At 39.1% G+C, this 22,941-nt stretch overlaps 1 protein-coding gene across 1 annotated transcript in view; it reads right to left on the reverse strand.

Moving 5' to 3' along the window:
* Positions 1–22,941, reverse strand: part of stac (SH3 and cysteine rich domain) — a 47,534-nt gene that overhangs the window by 4,693 nt on the left and 19,900 nt on the right. The window contains exons 5-11 of the mRNA XM_084742876.1: positions 16,111–16,192; positions 14,794–14,900; positions 12,517–12,598; positions 11,473–11,540; positions 7,206–7,303; positions 1,700–1,751; positions 854–991 (exon numbers count right to left, since the gene is read on the reverse strand). Of these exons, the coding sequence (XP_084599002.1) occupies positions 854–991; positions 1,700–1,751; positions 7,206–7,303; positions 11,473–11,540; positions 12,517–12,598; positions 14,794–14,900; positions 16,111–16,192 (627 nt within the window). The remainder of the gene's footprint in view (positions 1–853; positions 992–1,699; positions 1,752–7,205; positions 7,304–11,472; positions 11,541–12,516; positions 12,599–14,793; positions 14,901–16,110; positions 16,193–22,941) is intronic.

Genomic DNA, 22,941 nt, shown 5'->3' on the forward strand with positions numbered 1-22,941 from the left:
AATACAAATTAGGGATAAAACAATTAACCATTAAACACTAAAATTTTAATTATTGTTAAAACTGCATGCAGTTATTGCACTTTGAAAAACCTAAAGTATTAATACAGTAATACCGTCCAACATCAACCCATGTTAGCAAAAGTTTTCAAGACCCAGGCACAGCATACAATGTGGGTTTATTTTACGTCAATGAAAACTCTGACATCGTACAGGACATGGTGACATTTTAAAGGAGGTTTTCAATATAAAATGTGGTGAAATGATAATTTTGGTCACTATAATAATGATACGCAATTTTAATACCATTTTATATACAGTATAAATAAATGATGATTTCCCTTACACGTCAACATCCCACATAAAAAAAACACATTCTTCTGCCCTGATGTTTACGATACACTATGAGAGCCAAAAGGCCAGGGCCTAAATGCGAATTGGACCTGGTCCCTCACTCAGGTTGGAGTGGACCTCTGCGATGCACACCTTGGCATGAATGGGCTGTGAGCAACGAAAGACTGCGCTAACTTGCATCAGGAATTCTGTACAAACAAATGACATTACAGTAATTTTAAAGACGGTTTAATCACTTACATTCTACACATATTGATTTCAATTTGAATGTTTACTGGAGAGCATTCTGCTTCTTGCATCATGCATTGTGTTGAGCGTCTCCATAGCTGAAGAAGATGCTCACACACCTAATGCTTAAAAAGGTCGATACCTGGAAATGTCCTGAACCGTATGACAATAATAACAAGGGGAAATACCAGCAGAGGACAGAGTTGTTGCAGATGCAGATGCTGACACAAGCGCATAGTAAATATCCATCATCATCATCAGGTTAGTGCAGTACCTGTCCCTCCTTAAGGGTGATCTGGCCTTGTTCCTTACAGCCGATGAATGTCCTGTTACACCTGAACACTTGGTCGCCAGTCCGCACCTGATGAGCAAAGGCTGCTGGGAAGAATCCGATCCTGTCCTCGATTACCCCCTGGGCAAAAAAAAAATCATCAAACATGAAAACAGCTGACACGTGGAGGGCCTGCAGAGTACATAAGAGGATTACAAACACGGTGTTTTCAGAAATGACTCGATAAAATCCTTGAAAAAAACAACAGAGCTTCTGTTGGTTACAGTACAGAATACCTGTATTAAGTTTTGTTTTAGATCACGGTAACTTCTATGTACCTGTTCCATATGTATGAAGATGCACTGCACCTATACATTGTAAGCAGGTGTTACGTCAGATGCTAATGTTTGTCTCTTGACTTGTCAAAGTATCTATTGTTCAGAGACCAAACAGGCCAGATGTCTGTGTTTATCTACAGCCTGTAGAGAACAACAACAGTGTTAAAATGCATGATGAGTTTCTTCATGGTCTGGTGGCAGCCGGCTGCCTGCATACAGTCACGTTTTGGCCCTTTTGTCTCCCTAATTTATCTGTCATGCATTTGTGTCCTGAGGCGGCCTGTTGCCTTGCTACTATAATTTACAGCTCCACTTCCTGTAATTTATCAATCCATTCCTTACACAGGCATGTTATGGGCTTTTTGTGGCAAAACAGACATTATATAGAAATTAGACAACAACAAAAATGCGCACATTATCTCTGAGTTTAGCACCTTAGAAGGTTAATTACACTTCTAAAAATGTTTTAAATGAGCCATAATAAGGTGTGATATGTTGGTTTCATACCTACCTTCCACCAGTCATCGTTGGAGTCATCAGCCAATAAGATTCTGTCTCCCGCTCTGCAACATAGAGCAAAACAAACAAGAATCACTCAGTCTTTTCCCTTTTTTATCAACATGGTGGGGTAAAACCAGTAGGGGGCCCTGTGGAAAAGATTATGACCCTCTGTTTGTGGTGATTTGGTTAAACACATTATTGAGGACGACCAGCCTTAGCCCTGGGCTTTAATGGCAAATATTACAAACAAATTTGTAATAAATCATCTTGTACACAAGTAATCTGGGGCTTTCGGGGGCCATGAAGGTCTGGATTATTGGCTGTATAAATACAGGGGTAAATCTTCCACTGCTATTGTTATAAACTGCATATGTGCCATTTGTTGCAACAGTAACCAGAGAGGGTAAGGCATAGCAAAGGGTGAATTAAGCAACACGGTAAAGTTGACAAGGAGGGGAGCTTCACCTCTCCACTTGATCTCTTTAGAAGGCCTTCTTACGTGCGTATGCTTTGTAATCAAGCACAAAAGGATGCGTTTTTCCTCTGTTCTGAATGACATTAATCCTGTTTGCTGTAAGTAATCCTTCCTTATCCAGGAAACGCATGAATCATTTTATCCCATCACTGCATGTGCAATAATTGCTAGCATCTGTTCAAAGCCGTTGGCTAAATTTGACCAATAAAAATCAAAAGGACCAGCACAGTTGAGCCAAATGTTGGTTTACGTAATTTCCCCTTTTTCTTCCTCTTGTGGTTCGCTGGCTGTCCTTTGCGTGGTTAATACTCACCATGACTCAGAAAACACTGTTTATTGTAGGTGAGAAACGGCACAGCACCCAACGTTGTAAAATCTTTTAAGGTGACGACAACAAAGTCGATACACGTTGTTCCACAGTTTCCGTTAAACGACAAAAAAAGAACAGAGGTATTTCTGAAACTGTATTTTAAAATGCAAAACTCATCATCATTACAATCACCACATGGCTGAAGGTAATCAGAGCATGTGGCAGCAACTAAAACTAATCACAAACCTGATTTTCTCACTTAAAATGAAAATGGAAATTCAACCTTTGATTAAAAATTCCATTTCCCCCCCATTTGCGCTTTATGTGTTAGTGTTAGATGTATTGATGAGTGTCTGGAGTGAAACCCGGAGGAGAAAAATATTGATGTAGGCTTTCATAAGAGAAGAAATACGAAACAAAGCTTGGTGAACTTTGCACTGTATAACGGTGGACAGGGAGCTTTAGAGAAGAAGTCAATGAATTTTAAATCAAGCCAGGCGATTGAAGTTTTTCTCAACCAAAGAGAGAGGAAGGACCCTTGAGTGTGTGTTGTGTGTGTGTGCAGGGGAAAGAGGGAGAGAACAAGTGCACCCTCATATCCTTAAATCCTCACAGGATTTCTGTGAGAACCAGGAGCAAATGGGTACTTGGGCTGAAGGACTGCTCATGATGAATACTCTCTTTCCTGAGGACCTATTTAAAAGTATGTTGAAGATGGCGCCCTATCAATCATGATTAAGGCACTGCATGAAATCTCTAGACTAAGTTTGAGGTTGCATTGAAGGTAATAAGACAGACCAGACATATACAGCTGTGTCTACTTTGGACACTTCTGTTTCTGGCCTCCTGCTGAATCATAGTGAAATATTCACTCTCTTTTAGCTTTGTTTTTGGTCTCTACCATTTCCTGAGGGAAATATCTGGCTCTGTTGCTGTTAAATGCTTCACTGTCTGTGTGCTGTTTGCAATTGAGAGGGTACAAGAGCTTTTTCACTGACAGCAGCTGCCTGCTGCGGGCGAAAACAACGCTATTAGAGTAAACCGAAAACAATTAAGTTACAGCCAGCTCGGTAAAGCTGCAGATTCAGCTGATTATTCTGCGTTGGCTCATCACATCCTGTAACCCCTTTAACATCATAATATTATCACATTGTGATCGACAAGGTCGACATGGTCAAATACTAGAATGAAATAAAATAAATCTAAAATGATAAAATAAATATTTTGTTTGAAGGAGTAAATGAAGCCTGATTCACAGCAGAGAGAAAACTGCATTCACACAACTTTCAACAGCATAAAACACTTAAGTGATTTGGCCACAACAGGTGTTTTCAATTTACTGCCAAAGCCAAAACACAGGGTGTGACATCATTAACTAGGGTGTGTTCAGAGCTGCAACATGCTCAGATGTGTTGAATGTGTGTATTAACAACTCAGCCGCATTGTTTCACAACTTCATACTACATACTGAGTGTAGACAATATGTACTTTATGATAATTCTATGATGATGCAGGCTCAGTGGACAGAACAGGAAAACCCATTATCCTGACCTGGGCATGTCCTCCATGATGGTTACCCTTACAGCTGGGCCACACTGCCTGTGTTGGCATATTTATCTTTCTCTCTTCCTGCCTCCCTCTCTCTCTCTCTTTGAACAAAAGGGTAAAAATCACACCGCTTTCTGGTTACAGCTGTTTTCTTCTCTTGACGACTCTTCTGCAAACTCAATGTAAAATGATACGGCTGGCGGTAGCAGTGCCACAGTAGCAACGCTGTCGCAGTATTTGTGCTAATTTTGGGTTTTATTTAGATGTGATTGCCAGTGAAGCTGGATTTTCAGCCATTTTGTCGTTAGACTGTTGACATGTTTGTAGTTATTGCTATGGATGTGTGCAAAGTGGTCTAGTATATTAAATGTTAAAACCCTCTCTAGTCTGCACGAAACCCCTGAGTGTTTTCTTACTTTTAGACTAGTCGACACGTCTGAATTATAATTTCATCTTAATCGAAAGGAGAATTAGTCATTAGGAACTTCCCTAAGTTATTTTCTTTCATTTATTTGTTTGAAGTACATCTTGTTGTTTTCTGTCCATATATTTTTCTGTCATTATTTTTAAATCAAAGATCCGCTCATTTTAACAAAATAAAATGATTTCTTTGACTAACAATCAAAAATAATGTATCTCATCTTAGCCCCTGGCACACGGTCTATCTGGAAGCTATAAATGAACCTCTAAATGGACTTTCCAAAGATTGTGTGTTTCTCTCAGGATAAATCCAAGAAGAGGTGAGACTGACTGATATTAATAGACCACAGCCTCTCTCACACACACACACACACACAGGTACCACGGTATTAATGAGGCCACTCCAGAGAAATAAATCTTCGAGGACCATTACCTAAAATGAGGAAGCTAATTAGTTCCTTTTGTAAGTCTATTCTTGTGTACTTTGACGTCGAGTGCTCTCAATGCAGTGATTATATAAGTTATAAGAAAGAAACACAGACACTCTAATTAACAGGCATGAAAAAGCTGATGAATATTGACAAGTAGCAGGCAGCACACACTGACATCTTATTTCAAACATAAATTCAACACCTGGGTTACATTGTGTGTTTGTGATCATGTGCCTTGCTCTTTATGTATTGTATAACTGCATATGAATGTGCAGTACAATCACAATGTGACTGCATTTTAGTCTTTGTTTTTTTGGCTTGTTTTTGTTTTTGCAGACTCAAATGGCAATAAGTGTGCTGCAACAGACATGAAGGCTATTATTGTTAATACTGCCAAACAGAATGAATGTTTGTGTTCTGTGTGTGCATGGGAGGCCTACATTATGCAATCAATCAACACGATGATTGATGGTGGTTAATAGTGTTTATTAAAAATAACACAGTATACCTCATTTAATAATGGTCATTAAAAACTGTAATTGCAGTTATTAAGAACTGGAGCAAATTGTTTGCTAAAAAGTGAAATGAGCAGTGTAACCCCTTTGTGTTTTACATCTTGCCTGGCAGGTGACCTTCAGGGAAATAAGTGCGTGTGTGTGTGTTTACTATGAATTAATCAGCACTGGATTCAATCTGTCTTGTTCAGGGGGTTTACATCTAATTTCACAGTGATGCAGAATCATGCTTATAGGAAAATTAAAACAGCAGTCCACAAGTCTTGGTTTTCCTTTTATTTCCTTTCTCACGCCAATTACAACTGGTATTAAAATGTAATTTGTATATGGACACACTGTACAGATAAAGATAAATACATGTTGATGCAAGGTGTAAATGTGTCATGATCGGAACGTGATCGGATCAGCCTGACCACATCTGGAGGTAGTTTGCTTTGCATTGTCTTAGGGAGGTATAAACACAACCTGTAAAATGTGCTGAAACAAATATTTCTTTTCAGGTTTTCTTAACATAAAATATAAGTTGCTGTACAAATTTAGAGAGCAAGCAAACGATAAGTGTGAAAGAGACACACCACTAATTACTGATTTTACACTGATTCCGTGCCATGAAAGTGCCAAAAGACGAATTACGCTTCCTAAGATAAGAAATTTACTCTTGGCTCACTGCAGGGGCAAAGTGCAGCACTATACATCATGTCTGCCTGGCATACATAAACAGCTAAGCTAACTTTAGTATTGGATTTAGCTATTTAAATAAATACATATTCACAAATCTGGTAGCTCAAGCTGACTGCAGACATTTTGTCATGCATTACTTTTCCTGGTGAGATTGTGTAATGTTTTTAATGTTGTAATATAGAGTCTGGGCAACTCTGAAAAACTGTTCTTCCATCGCTCTCTACCTCCCCTGCTTGCATGTGTCACCTCTGACTACATTGTCACATACAGCTTTTATCTCATTGGTTGCACTTTGAAGGTCAGTTGAAATAGTTGAAAGTTGAAATAAGTTGAAATAATCTGAACTTTGAGCATAGCGCTCTGTGGAAATTTCTAGCAGTGCGCCACACCAATGGTAGAACAGACAATGGAAAACAATGGCACAGCAAGTGCAAAGCAGATTTACCACTGATCACAAGTCGAAGAAATAACTGTGTGTATGACGGTCTGTGCTGTATCTGTGCAACTATCTGCTGTTTGTCTAGTCACAGAGGATCCTACACACGTTACTGCAACAAATTGGGACAAACTAACACTATATTTCTAGTAAGGGATAACTTAACGTATTACATTTGTTGAATTTTGTTGAGTAAAGGAGGGAACAAATAACTACTGTAGACAGCATTTCACAAAGTTGATAAAGTTCCCCATTTCTCAAAAACTCCCAACTCTGGAGCTGATTTGTTGCCACCTCAAATTACAAATAAAAGGACAAATACACACACTAGTGTGCTCACATGAACTTTTATTAATATGCATGTGACATTTCAGGCACAAGCCTTTCTTCAGCGCTAGAGACGTCACAGTAGTATATCAATTAAGTTCCATAAGAGGATTATCCAGTGTGGGATTTCTGCCCAGCACTTAATATTTATTGTGTTTGTTTGCGCATGCTTTTGTAAACTTCCTGGCACCTCAAATTCCTCATACGCAGGTACATATAAATGTATCAAAAGAAATCACTGTAAGCATGTCAGAGTCAATCAGTCAGCTGCAGTGTCCCTGGACAGCTGCTGCACTGAGTAATGACAGTAACTGTTGTTGTGGGATTTCTTGATTGGAGTGACATGAGTGTGTGCAAGTGTGTGTAAGCTAACCTCATCTCCAGGTCATGGCTGTCTTGGGGGGAGAAGCTGTGCAAGGCCACATAGGTGTTGAGCTTGAGGACGTCTTTCTGTAGCTGGCTCTGTTCCAACTAGACACCAAACACACACGTGGAAAAACATGAATACACGTGTTTGATTCCAGGAAAAAAAAGGAAAACGTGAATGACAAGTTAAACAAAGCTAGTAGACACACAAATACAATACCACACCATATTCTCTATTGTCAATTTTTCTCGCCGTCGTGTCTGAAAATAGTCTTTTGGCATTCGCATAGGCAGGAGAAGCCCTTGTTTACAGTACACTGATAGACCGCGGAGATGCTTAAGTTGTTCTGCAATCTGTTCCCTCTAATCCACCGTCAACATGAGTGGGAGAAGCAGGATCAGGCTTTCATGAGCGCGCAGGAAGTTAAAACAGGACAGGGATGTGGGTGGAGAGGAAGTTGTTGGAGGAGTGTTAGCACAATTAGCAGGGAGATGCGCCGCCATCCTGGCGCTGTTCACACCTGCTGAGAAAACAGGTGGGCGTTTTCTTGTTGCATCACCTTGAATCTGAATCCTGCCTGCTGTGTCCCCAAAATCACTCCAAATGATAATGTGTCCTGTCCCTGTGTAATGCCTGACGGGGAATTTTGCTGAAAGATATCAAAACAGCTTTTTAAGACACACTAATGGCTCTTTTTTTGTAAGCCAGCAGGAGAATTTGCCATCTTTGTGGCACTGTGCGATAATGAAGAGCAGTGTTTCTGATCCTTTGTGGCTCCCTGAGCGTCACCCATGTGGACTGGCAATGCGGCTGATGGATGAGTTGAGTTAACTGCGGCCACGAGGCAAACTGCCTCTGTGGCCTCAGGGTGAAAACAACAACAACATCAAACAGTGGCAATCCATTAAAGCTAACTAAGAGCTGCTCACTGGCCTTGAGAGGCTCTTGATACTGTGGGACCCTGAAACACTAAATGGCCAAGGCCAAGACAACAGCCTCCTTTGCAACTGAGTTACCGGAAAAGAAGGAAATATTTAAGGTGAGGGACAATGTGGTGACTTAAAAAAAAAAAAAAAAAACAGATTTAGCATTTCTTTAAATCTGCAATCTTTTCAGCCACTTGAGGGTAGTGAAACAAGCAGTAAACACTTTGACATAATGTATTCACACCTTATTAACTTCTTACGGTGAATGTGTTAGCAAACAGCTGCCTATTTACATATCAAGCAGACACAGAGAAATACTAGCTTTAATTTGCAGGTGTGTTTCTGGCCACCTGGCTGTGGTAAGTCCAGTATTCACTCCTTCTAGTTCTGTTTTGCCCATCACTCCCGAGAAAAAAATACCTGGCTTTTTTGCAGCTGAATACTAAATACTAAAATCCACTGTGTTCACTAACTAGTCACCAACTTTGTCTGTCTGTCTTTTAGTGTTGTTTAGCAAACATTGTTTTTTAAAGAAATTTCTCCTACAAATCAAACCAAAACTGCAAAGTTGCTGGCCCTAAAACCAAAATGATAAAATGTTCCATAGAGATGAGAGGAACTGCAGAGTCAGGTCATAATTCTCTGGTTTGTCACGATGAGCAGCGCCTTTCACGTTACAAACAGTCATTAGATGCATTGCTTTATATAAATATTGATTAGTGCAGCTTTAGAGGATCAGTGAGGAGGATTTAGTGGAACTGAGCAGTGAGCATCCAGATTGCAAATACCTTGTCTTACCCTTCCTCCTCACAGCGTGTAGGAGAACCTGTGGTCAGGGTTTTATTTTTCTTGCCCAGTCAAGTAAATGATAAGAAATCTACCTGCCTGATGTCGACATGTACTTGTACATTTGCACTAGTAACTGGTCACTCTTCTGAAACATGATATGCTATAGTAATCAGTTTTGTGATTACCTGACTTGCTTCAGCATTCATGTTTCATAAAAAAATAATTTAAATAACATTTTTGTTCCACTTACAGTCGTTTGGCTGTTACAAGTAACACATTTTATACTTACAGCAACAAAAAAAGCACCAGAAGCATCTTTGGATAAAATATGAGCAGACAAACAAAAAAGCGCCACCTACAATAAAATCAATCCTCTCAAACAGAGAATCTAACCAGAAAGAAATTCCAGAATGAGCCAGACGATTTTACTGTCAATTGATCTCGGGTAGTTTAACACTAAACCTGTAAAGTGCGAACAGATGGGGATTCTGCGTGTGACTGCGTGTGTTCCCATTTGTGCATGTGAACCTCTCATCTCGAATTGGAGGCTCCGTCTCTTGTGAAGGAGCAGTTTTCGAGCGTTTTTCTCTGCTCATTACCCCGCAGAGCCTCCATCTGTCTGTCCGCCAGCCCGAGCTAATGGACCTGTCTGCTGACAGACAAACGGCCCCGCTGCCAGCTGTGCTCGGTCCAGCCTGATAACACCACACAATGCACTTCAAGTCTCTTCCCAGAAATAGATGACTGGAGAGCTAGATTGTATTGCAGATGATAGGTGTGCGCGTGTGTGTGTGTGCATGTGTATGTTTTTTTGCCTTGTATGGTTATTTGTTCATTTTTGTGTTTGTCCAAGTATCTGTGGTCTTTTTCCACTGTTGACAACAGAGATAAACATGTTAAACTATAAAAGTAAACAGGATAGATGGCAGCACATAGAAAATATGCACAAAGAACATTGATACTGAAAGCACAGATCCCACCATGGGAGCTAAAAAGATAGAAAGGAAAAGAACAGTTTTGAAATCTGCCCATGAAATATTCATCATTACACTGCAGGGGGTGGCAAGATATTCACAAAAGGTTTAACCTTTTTCTTTCCCGAACATGAATTCTGCACCATCAGCACTGCATCTCCACTGTAGGGAATAAAAACAGCAGCACAGATAGACACTGAGCTGCACATCCAAACATTACTGTGAGGTCAAGCCTTCTCTCTATCAGTGCAGGCCAGTGGTCGTGTCAGCTTGGGTATGATTTGTTACAGCAGGAAGAGAAGTTTTCCATCACAGTCCTGGGAAATTCAGCAGAGACGATGGAGGCGGGGGAGGGGGAGGGGGGCTGAGTGCAGCATGCTTAATGGACGCAGGACGGACTGGCTGGGTATCGGTTCTCAGAGCGACCACACAGAGTTCAGGCATTGGTCAATTCTCAGAGGTACTCAGACTGCTGCACCAATGACACATGTTACCGTAAGAGTCTGAGATGCAGAATAACAATCACTGTTAAAACTGAGGAGAAAAGTAACACTGAATAATTGGCTACCAGAGTTGCTGACAAGGCAGTTTGAGCTTTCTATTCCACTAAAATAGTACATTCAGTTTACTTTTTCTTAACCAGCAGTAACAAAAATATTGACCTAAAATGGGACAAATTGTATTGTACAACCTTTACTACAGCTGGACAAGTTTAAGACATTGAAAAAAACAATAGATTTAGATTTAGAATTAGATTAGATTTTTATCTAATACTTGTCAGTTAATGTGTATCCATTCTTGTCAAAAGAGGCCCACCAATGAAGACGGCCCTCACTAAAAATGGATACCCATTATAGAGCTTTTGGCTTTTGGCTGCGCTGACTCAAACCATGCCATGTTGATTTGCAGTTTTATTACTAGTTATAATGCGTCGAGCTGTGCCAAGTCGTGCTGAGATGGACCATCTCTGCACTAGAACCAAAGCGTGCCCTGCCCATGTCCAAACGGGCTGCAGTAATGTCTCGCTGACCACAGCCAACCCATGGTGAAACTTCTTCCTCTCAAACAATCATGTGTTATGAGACTCAGCTCAGGTCCCTGCAGGAGACCAGAGAGAATGATGTTTTTAAAGGTCTGTGTGTGTTCAGCTGTCTTAGCTTCTAAATAAATATCTGTGGTGTTGCTGTTAGTACTTTCTGTTTTATGTTACTGCTTCATGTTCACTTTCAGCTGTATAGGAGTTGTGTTAAGTGACTGCTGATGAAAAAACATTTCCTGATTTTGTTGCTTTTGGGGTGGCGGTAGCTCAGTCCTTAAGGACCTAGCTTAGGAACTGGAGGGTGGCTGGCTCTCAGTGTCCTTGTGTCCTTGAGCAAGGAACCTAACCCCTACAACCGGACTACATCTCCACTGTGTCTCATTCAATGCATGTCTAGGTCATGTTTGTGCATGTGTGTGTATTTTGGGCCTGGTTATGCAAATAAAAACAGTACAGTTCAGGCATGCACACATGTGCTCATGCACACACTCTTGTCAGCGTTAGATCTTCAATATGCAAAACTATTAAGTGGATTTGTTTCTTACCGGCAAATCATCCGTTTTTCTTTCTGGCTGGTGGTAATGCTCCGTCCCATTCTCAATGACTGTGAAAACTGAAAAAAAAATTCATAAATTAAAAAAGAAATACTAAATGAAATCAACAACCATTTCACTAAAAGTCTAAATCCCTGGTTGCATCACCTGAAAGCTGTTGGAAACATAAAAAACATAACATTTTTGCTATTTTTAGAACCTTCACATGAAAGTGACAAAAATTATAAATGTTGCCCCGTGAGTTACACCAGTGGAAAGATCACGGGGTAATATCAAATGGGTCTCCTTAAAGCTGACTCGCACTGCAGGAGTTTTAAAATCCCGACTCATTTTGAGATCAGGTTGCATCACACACACATCTCAAATATGACACACTGCAAGATTTGAAAACAACGGCATGTTACACACTACAAAGGGAGTATGATCTCACGTGATCTTACAGGGAGGCAGATGTAAACAAAGTGTAGACTGGCGTATTGCAACAACTTGCATAAGGTGTCACCAGAAACAATTTGTCATCTGTGCTTAATAAATATCTGTACCAAAGAGGCTTTAGCACAACATGTCTTTTGTTGGTCACATGCTATTATTCTCAACCTGTACTGTAGCCATGCTTCAAATAACATTTTTAAACACCAAGGACTACCTTTGTAACTTGGCCTTCACTGCTCCGAGTGAATGCTTCAGTAAAGTAGTAAAGGGTCGGTGCCTTGCCCTTCACTGCATAGACTATTGTGCAGCTGAAAACAACCCACCCACCACTAAATCAAGAGCTGCACATGATACAGATTAAAAAGAGAGGTCAAAATGTTTCTTTAGCGTTTTTTTCTACAAAGTAGTCAATAGCAGGGTCAAAGCAAAAAGAATGAGTTCAGTTCAGTGGAAAATAGCGATGAACCTCATTTGATGGTTCATAGGAGGAGAATTCGATGTTGCAACCTTGTCTTGTGGGAAGAGCAACAGCAGTGAGTTTTTCCCTGTGTCACTGCGTGGCTTTGATCCAGATGCAGACGGCATCCCGCAATGGATACTCACCATCATCGCTGTGTTTTCTTGACAGCTCCTGTCTGCTGCTGTGAGCCACCACTTCCTCTGGAACTTTATCCAAGTCACTGGTCTACAAAGATCAGGCAGACGAGAGAAATAGATAATGATGGATCGAGACAGATGAAGAGAGACAGTTTCTTTACTGTTCAAGGCAAAAAAAATAAAAAAATAAATAGCTAAAGTTCGCCCACTTTCACAGACTAATCCATTATTTTGGAGAAAACTGTAGTGTAACAAGGTTGGGGAGTAATGGAACACAAGTAATGGTGCATTTATGTGTATTTAAAGGTACTACAAGGAGTTTTTAACTGGTCACGAAACAGACTCAGTACGCTCTGTATGACTCACACAAACAAATAAGTCTATCAGAGAGATAATTGCCTGTTAATATATAGTTATTCTGAACGGCTGCTATCAGGTTGGATTCTCTGTGAAATCAGATGAAACAAGCCTGTTTACATTTTCACAGCAGTTAAAATACAGTTTAAATTGGTGGTATTCTGAATACAGTCACTGTCTTTAAAAATAAATTATTGAAAGGAATTACTTTAAGTGTTGGTCTTTTATTTTTTTTCTAAAATTCACACATAAGCAGACAGCGGTAGTGCACCTGCCACTGTCAGGAATGTGTATTTGGAAATAAAAAAGAACATTTTGCCTACAGGACAAGCATCTAATTTGAAAAAGCACCTTGAGGTAACTTATAATTGGACTGTGCTGCGTCATGCTAACGAGGGTCAGATGTTAAGGACAGGGATGGTGTATGCTGTACAGATCTTGGTATGTGCTTGTGCACACTGCTTGCGTGTGGAAAGCCTTGTATCCATTATCTACATGTTGCAGACATTATTTGTCCAAGACAAATGAGAAGATTGGTTACTAGTGAAAGTTCTCTCCTCATCCTGGGCTTGTTTTTTTTAAGAGCCCTGGGTCTGTTAACAGTGGGAAAAATCAGTAATACAATGCAGACCAGAGATGGTAGTGTGCACAACGTTTGTTTGTTACTGCATGCCGTTTCGGCTCCTTTCAGCTGTTTCGTTTACATTCATCAAGCAGCCATTGTAGCTGTCTGCTGTTATTCAAAACATTTTGCTGCATTGGTTTGGTCCATCTTGTAGCTAACGGTAGAAAACCAAGTCCTAAAAAGTTCATAAACTCAAAGTCAAATTTCACAGTTTGAAATTTCAACTGAAGGAAGGTAAAGAAAGGTTCATTTATAGGCTCTTTGTGCAGTTTTCAGTTTTTCTTATGGCACTAGCTTGATGAGCAGAAACTGCCAAAGTTTACTTCAAAAAGTATTTTTATTAAATAGTATAGCAACGATGCTGCTGAAGTAAAACTAAAAGACTGACTGACATCATTGTTCTCAGAAATATGACTCCTGATACACAGTCTAGTGTATGGTCAGGTGTTAAAATAGTAAACAAAAATTGCAATAAATCATAATTTTAAATTGCAATACACAGAATCACAATCCAGACTGAATCAGCACTCAAGCTGTGTGACAGTATCGAACCGGGAGAAAAGCGTATCGTCCCGTCCCTAATGCATTCAGTAAAAGTAACCCTCCCAACACTGTGTAACCAACGTGCTGTTTCTAAGTCTGCATTTGGAAACTATTATCATAACCCCCGTTGGGATCACATTGTCTCTGTGAGCCTCCACCAACACACACAGACACACACCCATTCACTAACAGCTGCACAGGACAGGGCAGGATGGCTCAAACCCAACAGCTTTCAGATGTCATCATGGGGAGGCATGTATCCAGACTGCACATACAGCTTAGCTTACATTAGAAGTGATAAGCTACGAGAGACAGATTTCCTTGTGTAGTACACAGAGATGGAAATGAGGCCGGTGAGTGGGGCTCTACAATCAGTCCAGTCCATCTTCAGAGCTGTAACATGACTGCTTGCACCGACATTTCCCTTCATCAGTGCCTGGACCAGACTGCCTTTATTGGTAGTGTTTACAGCCCGGCAGTAGCAGTATCTATTTAAACCATCAGCTACACTATGTCTGCTGTAATAGGCCAAAATATAACAAATATAATACTGAACTGTGATGAACTTCAAGTCTTTATGTGTCTCTATGCACAGTACGGCTTAACAAAGAGATATGAGGTGAGAAAAATAAGGTGAAAACAACTTTCTATGTGTACAATTTATCTGTGATTGGGTTTAAACAAAGACGGTGACAGTATTTAGTGTTAACATGGTAAAAACAAACACTACCCGACATGACAGATGATTCGTTTCTTACCGAGTTTCTGTGTGGAGACTCAGAGCCGCTGGCCCTCTTGGCCTTCTGTGCCAGCGATGTCCCAAACCTCAAGGCCTCATACACAGGGTCCACCTTGTTGCCACAGGCTTTAGAGAAGAATTAAGACATGATAAAAGCTGATGGTAAACAAATGTTAAGCTTTCGGGACGGCCATAATGTGATTTACAGTACTATAAAACCAGGTAGGTACATCTTATAAAACAACTCAAGTGGAAAAGTGGTTCTGCAGGAGTGGGGATTTTAGAGCGTGACATCCCACACAGAAAGGAACAGTGTTAATTTTGTCAACAGAAAATTTTGACGATAAGTATTCATCGACGTCCTTTTATTTCATGACTAAATTGTGTCAACAACGTGAGTTAAAAAAAAAAATAAAACAATATGACGAACAATAATTACGATGAAATTTCTGTTCTTTGTGCCCGAACGAATAAAGACGAGACAAAATGGTTGGCTCTGTTTGGGCAGACAGCATAGGTTAAATCAAAGCATTAATAAATCTAGCAAAGTGTGCAACTTCCTAATAAAGACCACGAGCCTTTAAAGATGTGTGGAAAAAGCACAGCCAATTTGAAACGACATCTGACAACAAACCGTCCTGCAGTGCCTGCTATGGTAAATATCATGTAAGTTGATTGATTCCATAATGTGTGTTACTTTCCTTTTATGGACTAAATATATAGAAAAAAGTTCTCTGTGGATTCAGGGCTCATTTCAACGCTCTGTTAACATATTATTATATTTTAAGGAGAAAAATGTAGTTAATTTACAATTGTAACATATTGCTCCTTCTAAAACATAATTTCTGATTTCTTATAACTTATAAACAGGTACAGGTAATAATTTTATCTCAAAGTGAAAATTTAGCATAAGACCTTAGTAATATATAAAACACCTGTTTTATCAGGTAATAAACATAATCAGTGTCTAAAAACCAATAATGATGCATTCATTTTTACACTACATGAAAGAATGTGTCATACAGTAACATATTCTCTGCCTAGATGACAAAACACAGTTTGAGATGTGCTCACTGCTCATTGGACTTTTACAGCCAGTAGAAATATATTTCAGCAAAATCTGTTAAGAGTATCATGAAACTGAGACAATTATGAGTAAAACATTGACAGTAATTCTGACTAAAATAAAACTTTGCGGCACTGACTAAATCTTGACTACATATGACTTTAACTATGTGACTTTAACTAAAAAAAAGAAAAGAGAAAAACTAAATTAAAAATTCTCCTCAAAATAAACCCTGCAGCTGAAATTATTGTGGAGATCTGAGCTGCTCACCGATGGGCATGACTTCTTTGATGCAGCCATACTGCTCCTGGATTAGTAATGGAGAGCTGTAGTACCGCCGAAAGCCTTTTGGCTGAGGAGAGACAGAAAGGGACAAAAGAGAGAGGGGACAGATGTTAGAGACGAATCAACATGCGGCACTGCAGGCAGCAACAGCAGCCTGACTCTGAAACACTGCACATAACTCTGTTCAGTCAAGATAAAGTCCTGCCACACTGGATGTCGGACATCGCTGTTTGGAAAAATCACAACAACTATATTTCACACTGCAGACTCAGTAGACTCAACAGTGTCAGATACAAAAAGTGAATATACACAATGGTGGTCAAACAGTCTCATGTGCAATACTGTGGTTTATGAAGGTGCATTTTCATAATCAAATGATCACTACGAATGCAAAATCAAGTATTCAGTTTGAATTGACCAAGGAAATTTAATGTGAGGAACACAGAGGCAACTGTGAATGTTAAGATAAACAAAGACTGAAATGTTGTACTACTGTATACTGCCAGTCACAGTTTATACTGTTTATACCACTTGTACTGTATTGTTTATTACATTTTACTTTATCTATTTCATTCTAGCACTGTTTTATTCTTGGCCTAGTTATTATTTTCATAGCATAAAAGCAAAGTTGCAGACAGACTCTCATTGTACGGGCGCAATGGCAATAAAGTATTCCATTCTTCTATTATAATCTATTGATAATTAATATTGTTAAAATTGCCAGCAGAATTTGATGCAAGAAAAGTAAAAAACATTCACATGTATATGTCATTGATTCTTAACCAATCAGAAACTAATCATATAACTTTAAAATGACCAATTAATTCATGTATAACAAACCTGTTGTGGATCAACTAGTATGTAACTGAAAAATCATTTACTTCCATTTGTAATTTTTTGTTTTGCTGGTCAATCATTAATCTGTTGTATATTAACTATTAGAGACAAATATAGAATGGATACTAAAATAACCATGTATTGACAGAATGAAATATTTTGTTTAAAAATGGGAATTGTAAATTAATTTTAAGAAACTATTATTAGCAGAGATAAAATGCGTTTTTAGGAATACATAAAAATAGGTAGAGAAACAGTATTATGAACCTTTATGAACCAATTACATCAACAGTCTGCCAGTTATGTAAACGTTTAGCATTGTGCCAATTGCAGCCTGTGAATACAACTTGCAAATGACATCCGTCTGTCCTAATTCAACGAGATGTGAAGAGCACAAACACTGAATTTTTACCAGAACACAGCAGCTTCACTAGGTGCATTATTCAGAACATACATCATTTTCCTGAAACATGCACATTTAGCGTATGAGTTGCAATGTTTTATGAAATCTGTTGAAGTAAGTGACAGCAAAACAAACAAAAACTACAAGCCAATGAATTAATAATCCACATGTATTTTTCTACAATGAACAAAATGATTCCACTCAGGGAGGAAAAGAACAAAACTGGCAACGTGCATCATGTCAGCGTCTTGCACCACCCTGTTGGGGCTTATTTTGCAGTAATGACTCATTCACTGTACATTATCTTAATAAATGCTTGCTTATTTTAAATAAAATATATAAATAAATTGACACAAAATACTAATCTAAAAATGATGTTTCTTATATAAAAAATATTGTATTGCTCCTTCACATTCTATGATCAGAACTGCTTCTGTAGCAACAGTCTGTTATTCATAGCAATGGTCAGCTGTTCAGAAATAATGGACCTCAGAACTGACCAATCAGAATAGAGTATTTAACAAAGCCGCGTAATAAGCAATGTTAGTGAAAGAGACACTAAATAGTAGCCACAAAAGGTGACCGCATGACAAAGACTGGTACACATCTTGAGAGTCAGACCGCGAGACAGAGGGTGGGAGTGGGACACAGATGCTGGGGGCTGTTAATGTTTACAAAATGACGTCAGACCCAGTTACCTCACACGACACTGCACCACCCCGCAGCTGAGGGGCAACATTAGTTCCACTAAATTCAACTTTCAGCACATTATTATTTTAATGAAAACATATTAATTGCAGCAGTTTTAAATCATGCATGATCATCATAAATGAGGGGCTGATTAGTTACATATACCTGACAAGAAAAACTGGTCTTAAAGTCACTGTCTCAATTCATCTCCCTGTCATGTCTGCCTCCCATCTCACTCAAACATTCGTCATTCATATTCATTACATTTGTCCTATCCAATCAATATGTCCACATCACTTCTGAATCCTTCTTAAGTAAAGAAGTAAGACAGAAGATTGAAATTCTCCTTGATCCCTGCAGACATTATGTCATCTGCAGCATGCTGGGTAAATGATTAATGTATATCCTTAGTTTTTTTTTTTTTGGTATTTTCTCTCTGTTTTTGCCTTCTGGAAGAAATCCTGGATAAACATTCACCCATTTAATGATAGCAAACTATCATTATATTATCTTTATGACACGATGAATGTTTCTTGATTACAACAACATACATTTTCTACTGAGGATTAGGCCTACTGTACATCTCATAGGACTGCCTTTTTTCTGTCTGTTTACATGTCATGTATTCAAGTGGCAGGTGGTGAAATCTGCATCGCAAATCAATCCTGATTTATTCTTCATTTGACACTTCTCATGGTGAGACGGCTAAAATAAGCAACCCTTGAGCTCTTCAGGCCCTTCTCAGTGACTAAGATATCAGACTTTTTCAGGGGGCAAGTTCATTAAGGAAAAGGTTAAATGGGAACATTTTACTGAAGCTAAATTTGTTTCATTCACCTACAAAAGACATGATTCAGTATCACCGTAAATTTACTACACTGATGTTGTGTCAGATGTACAAAAAAATCTAAAATTTGTAAGGACTATATACATAAAAATAGTGTCAGCATTTTAGATTATGATAGTTAGGAAATATTTTTCCTATTCAAGAATCATTAAGAGGACAGCTCATTGTAACTAAATTATTTATTCATTCATACATACAACCAAGTACAGGTTTAAAACAAAACCCACTGATCCCACAGTCTGAAACAGCTGTAAATTAAGAAATAATTGAATTATTGTGTCCTCCTTGTGATTTCTGATTTTTTTTAGCGCCCGTCCGCACATAAAGGAGTTGAGGATGTTCATTTATTCATACTTTTCAATTAATCTGCTATGGTTATTGTCACATAACTCTTTTTTAACTGGGAAATTAGCACCTATTAAAGGTCCAGTTTGTAAGATTTATGAGGATTTATTGGCAGAATATGGCAGGAATGGAGGACAGGGCTCCAGACTGTCTTTTCCCCTAGTAGCACTCCAACTGAAAATTTTTAGAGCGCCAACACAAAATTTAGAAGTACCCCTAAAACTCCCAAGGCCCTAAGCAAAATTCTGCTAAGGGCCTCCTAACTGACCTGTGAGTCTTGTAAATCATTTGTCATTACCACACAGTCACACCTGACATCCAGTGCACCCACAAGGATCCTCTCTCCTTTAAAACATTTTACTCAAACTGTCGGTATATGAATAAGTAGACCTGTATACAAAAGCAACCCAGAGCAGGGTCACGTGCAACACTGATATCTTTTCCAAGCTGCAGTTTATAAAGACCATTGCCATTTATCAAACTTAATAGTTTTTTTTCTTTCTTTTTTTCCAGGCAGAAAATCACAGAACACAAAGAGCAAGACACAGACACACCGACAGCTATGGTTCGCATAACACCTGAAAATACAAATCTTTGTGTTTTCGTTAGCTTGGAATGAGCCGTTTATATCTACAGTGGGTGCGGGTCCTCTTCCGTAGAGTCTGCCATGTGGAACTGCCATGTTTCTATAGCAGCCCAGAATAAACAAACCAAACACTACCTCTAGAAAGGGTTTTTTGTATTTTTTGCAAGTTTTGGTTTCACCGTAGTTTCTTTAACACGCCTGCAAGGAGAGGGTGAGGCACGTGGCATTCAGTCGGTTAAAATCTACAATCTAGCTGCTAGATACCACTTAATCCTACACACTGGTCCAATTTTTGTACATATTCACATGTTTATGATTCATATTTTCAGGGATTTTGGGTCTAAAAATCAGTCCTGCAGTGCTAAAATGGTTCTTTCAGACCACTGACAGATTCAGTAGAGACCTTTTCTCTGCAGCCTTTCTCTGAGTCCCCCTCTGTCTGTCTGTTTCGTCCCATTTACGTAGGAATTCTCAAGTGTTATTGTCACTCCATCGTAATTGGTTTTGATGTAGAGAAGGCAGTGTGCAAAGATGCAAAATAAAAATGATCTATTATTCCCCTCAAATGAATTAAAACTAAACTAATGAGCACGTTCTGATGTAATGTAGGGAATGTAAAATCAGATATTCGTGTTAAAACGTTGGGAGTAAAAATAAGAAGTTGTCAGAAAAATAAATACTTGAACAACCTACATGAAAAGCCTACTTAACTAATAGTTACATTCCACCTCTGGTCTATTGACCTGGACAAGTTGTAGTTTTTCAGTATTATGCAGGACAAACACTACTGTTTGTGTGTGCATGATAAGCATTATTCATTAAGAACTGAGAAGTGAATCATTTAATTTATCACAAGTGACGTTGTGAATGAATAAAACTATGTTCTGAATTGTGTCACTGGAGCTGGTTTAGTGCATTATGTCGTATGTGCACTGTAGTAGAGCTTCCAACTGTGACTCAGACTTTAACTGACACATATTGATTATTAATCATGTTTGGTACAGCTTCTCTTACAAACTCCAACTTAACAAAAACTCTGGAAAGCTCAAATCAACTCTTATCCAGTCAGTGGCCAACCTTTGTTAGCTTAGTGACTAAAATACTAAAATAATCTCTAAAGTTAAAATGCAGCCATGAAAAAGGAGAACATTGTCTGAGTGAGTAACTGAAAACCCAACTCTTCCTTTACTGTCTCTGAGAAACATAAAAACAGTGTTATCAGCTGATCATTGTTGATAATCACTGATTTAAGTGTCTTGAAGTGCAGCTTTCCTCTGAAGTGATGTAATATTATGTAACCAAACAGATGAATCACGAGTGTGTTAAATGCCACAAATGTTTTAAACTGCATTATTTATGAATTCATTGCCACTGTTTCAGTGAGTTCAGGAACCCAATGAAAAGACGGTGACACACCGGTTTCATGGTTTATAAAGATCCAGAGCATGATGTAACTTGATTTCTTTGCTGAAAGGTTCTCAAGCCAAGAGAAACAAGCATGGCTGCAGAAGTGTCCAAGTTTAGAGTAAGTTGAATTTAGAGCTGTACTCCACTGGGGAAACTTCACTTTTTTATGCTTGACCTCTCAACCTCATTTTCCACTCCTGAGAGCCGATCATATCTTCAAGCTTTGTCCCTCAGGCCTCTCGTGGAAAGACGTCACAACGGGAAAGGAGAAAGGCTGCCTGTCCTGTCAGTATTTTTTTCATATCATCTCCACATGACATACAGTATATTAAATTTATTCATGCTGATTAACAACTCAACTTATTCCAGATTTCCTCAACCAATTCCAGCCAAATTTTCTCAAGGGAGGTGTAGTCAAATTCTGTGGAGGAACAAGGTAGGAAATCACACATAATATGACCGGACAGTGCTACAGCCGCTCTCTGTTCAGTGTGGGATGTGTGCGAATGACTAAAAAGTCCCAGCTCAGTCCTGACTGCCAGTTTGCTTGACTGCTGAGGAAGTGAAAGCAATGGTGCTGGCTTTCACTGTTGTAACTGAACCTTCCCCAGTAAAAACACTCAGCTCATCCCGGCTCCACAACCAAATGGTGTCACTGTCATGCAGCTCCACAGATGATATGAGGGGCCATGATGATTGTGACTCATATTATTCCCCTGATCTCAACTATCATCACCCAATAATGAGCACAGGGCCCCCAGAATGCATGCTGCCAAGAGGGAAACGATGTACAATCATGATAACACAGCTTGATCTCTCGGTCTATGATTTTTAAGTTTGGGGGTTTATTACAGCGCAGAGTCATTACCTCTGACTTGTGAGGTAATAAGACTGGAAATCTGACTTATCTGACTGTACTGACTATTAAATAAATTACCTTGATTTTCAGGCCAACAGAATCTTTGAAATCTACCAATCAGCTCTGGCTTCTTCAATTGTGGTTCCCATTTAAAGTTCATTAGCAGATAAAACAACATAGGGAAGTAAATTGCTGAAATTAGATAATCTCCTGGGTTCACTGACGAACAAAACCTCACAGATGCATTTCACAGCCTTCACACAGTTTTATATTTTATATCTCAACAAAAGAAAATCAGCTAATTTTGAAGGGATAGTTTGGATTATTTAATGTAGGATTGTATAAAGTACTTATCAACAGTCAGTGTATTAACTACAGTAGATGTGTGTCAGCACGCCTCCAGATTGAAGAAGCAGAGAGGAGTACCAGTACGAAAGAACACTTCACCGCTTTACTTTGCCATCAAACAGTCTCTTCTGACAGGAAGCCCCCTTAATATAATCTAAATATCGCTCTCTCCAAAGTAACCAAACTCCACTGGTGGAATCAGTAATTTTATTTTGCAGAACACAGGAGTTGCTGGTCTACCACTGCCTTTAGTTTTTCTGTGTTCTTGTGTGACTTTGGTCTTTTAAAAGGCGAGTTCACATTCAGTCAAACAAGAACACAAACAAACTAACAGATCGAGGCAGGGGTAGATCAGCATCATACTACACCCCATCGATTTTGGATGCTTTTGCGGAGAGTGATATTTGGCTTTTCTGGCAGTGTCTCATGAGAAAAGGCTGTCTGACAGCAAGGTAAAGTGGTGACAAAATTCTGTATATAATGTGCACTGATGC

This window comes from Lutjanus erythropterus, chromosome 18 (assembly GCF_056507025.1).
Source record: "Lutjanus erythropterus isolate fLutEry1 chromosome 18, fLutEry1.hap2, whole genome shotgun sequence".
NCBI classification, from domain to species: domain Eukaryota; kingdom Metazoa; phylum Chordata; class Actinopteri; order Lutjaniformes; family Lutjanidae; genus Lutjanus; species Lutjanus erythropterus.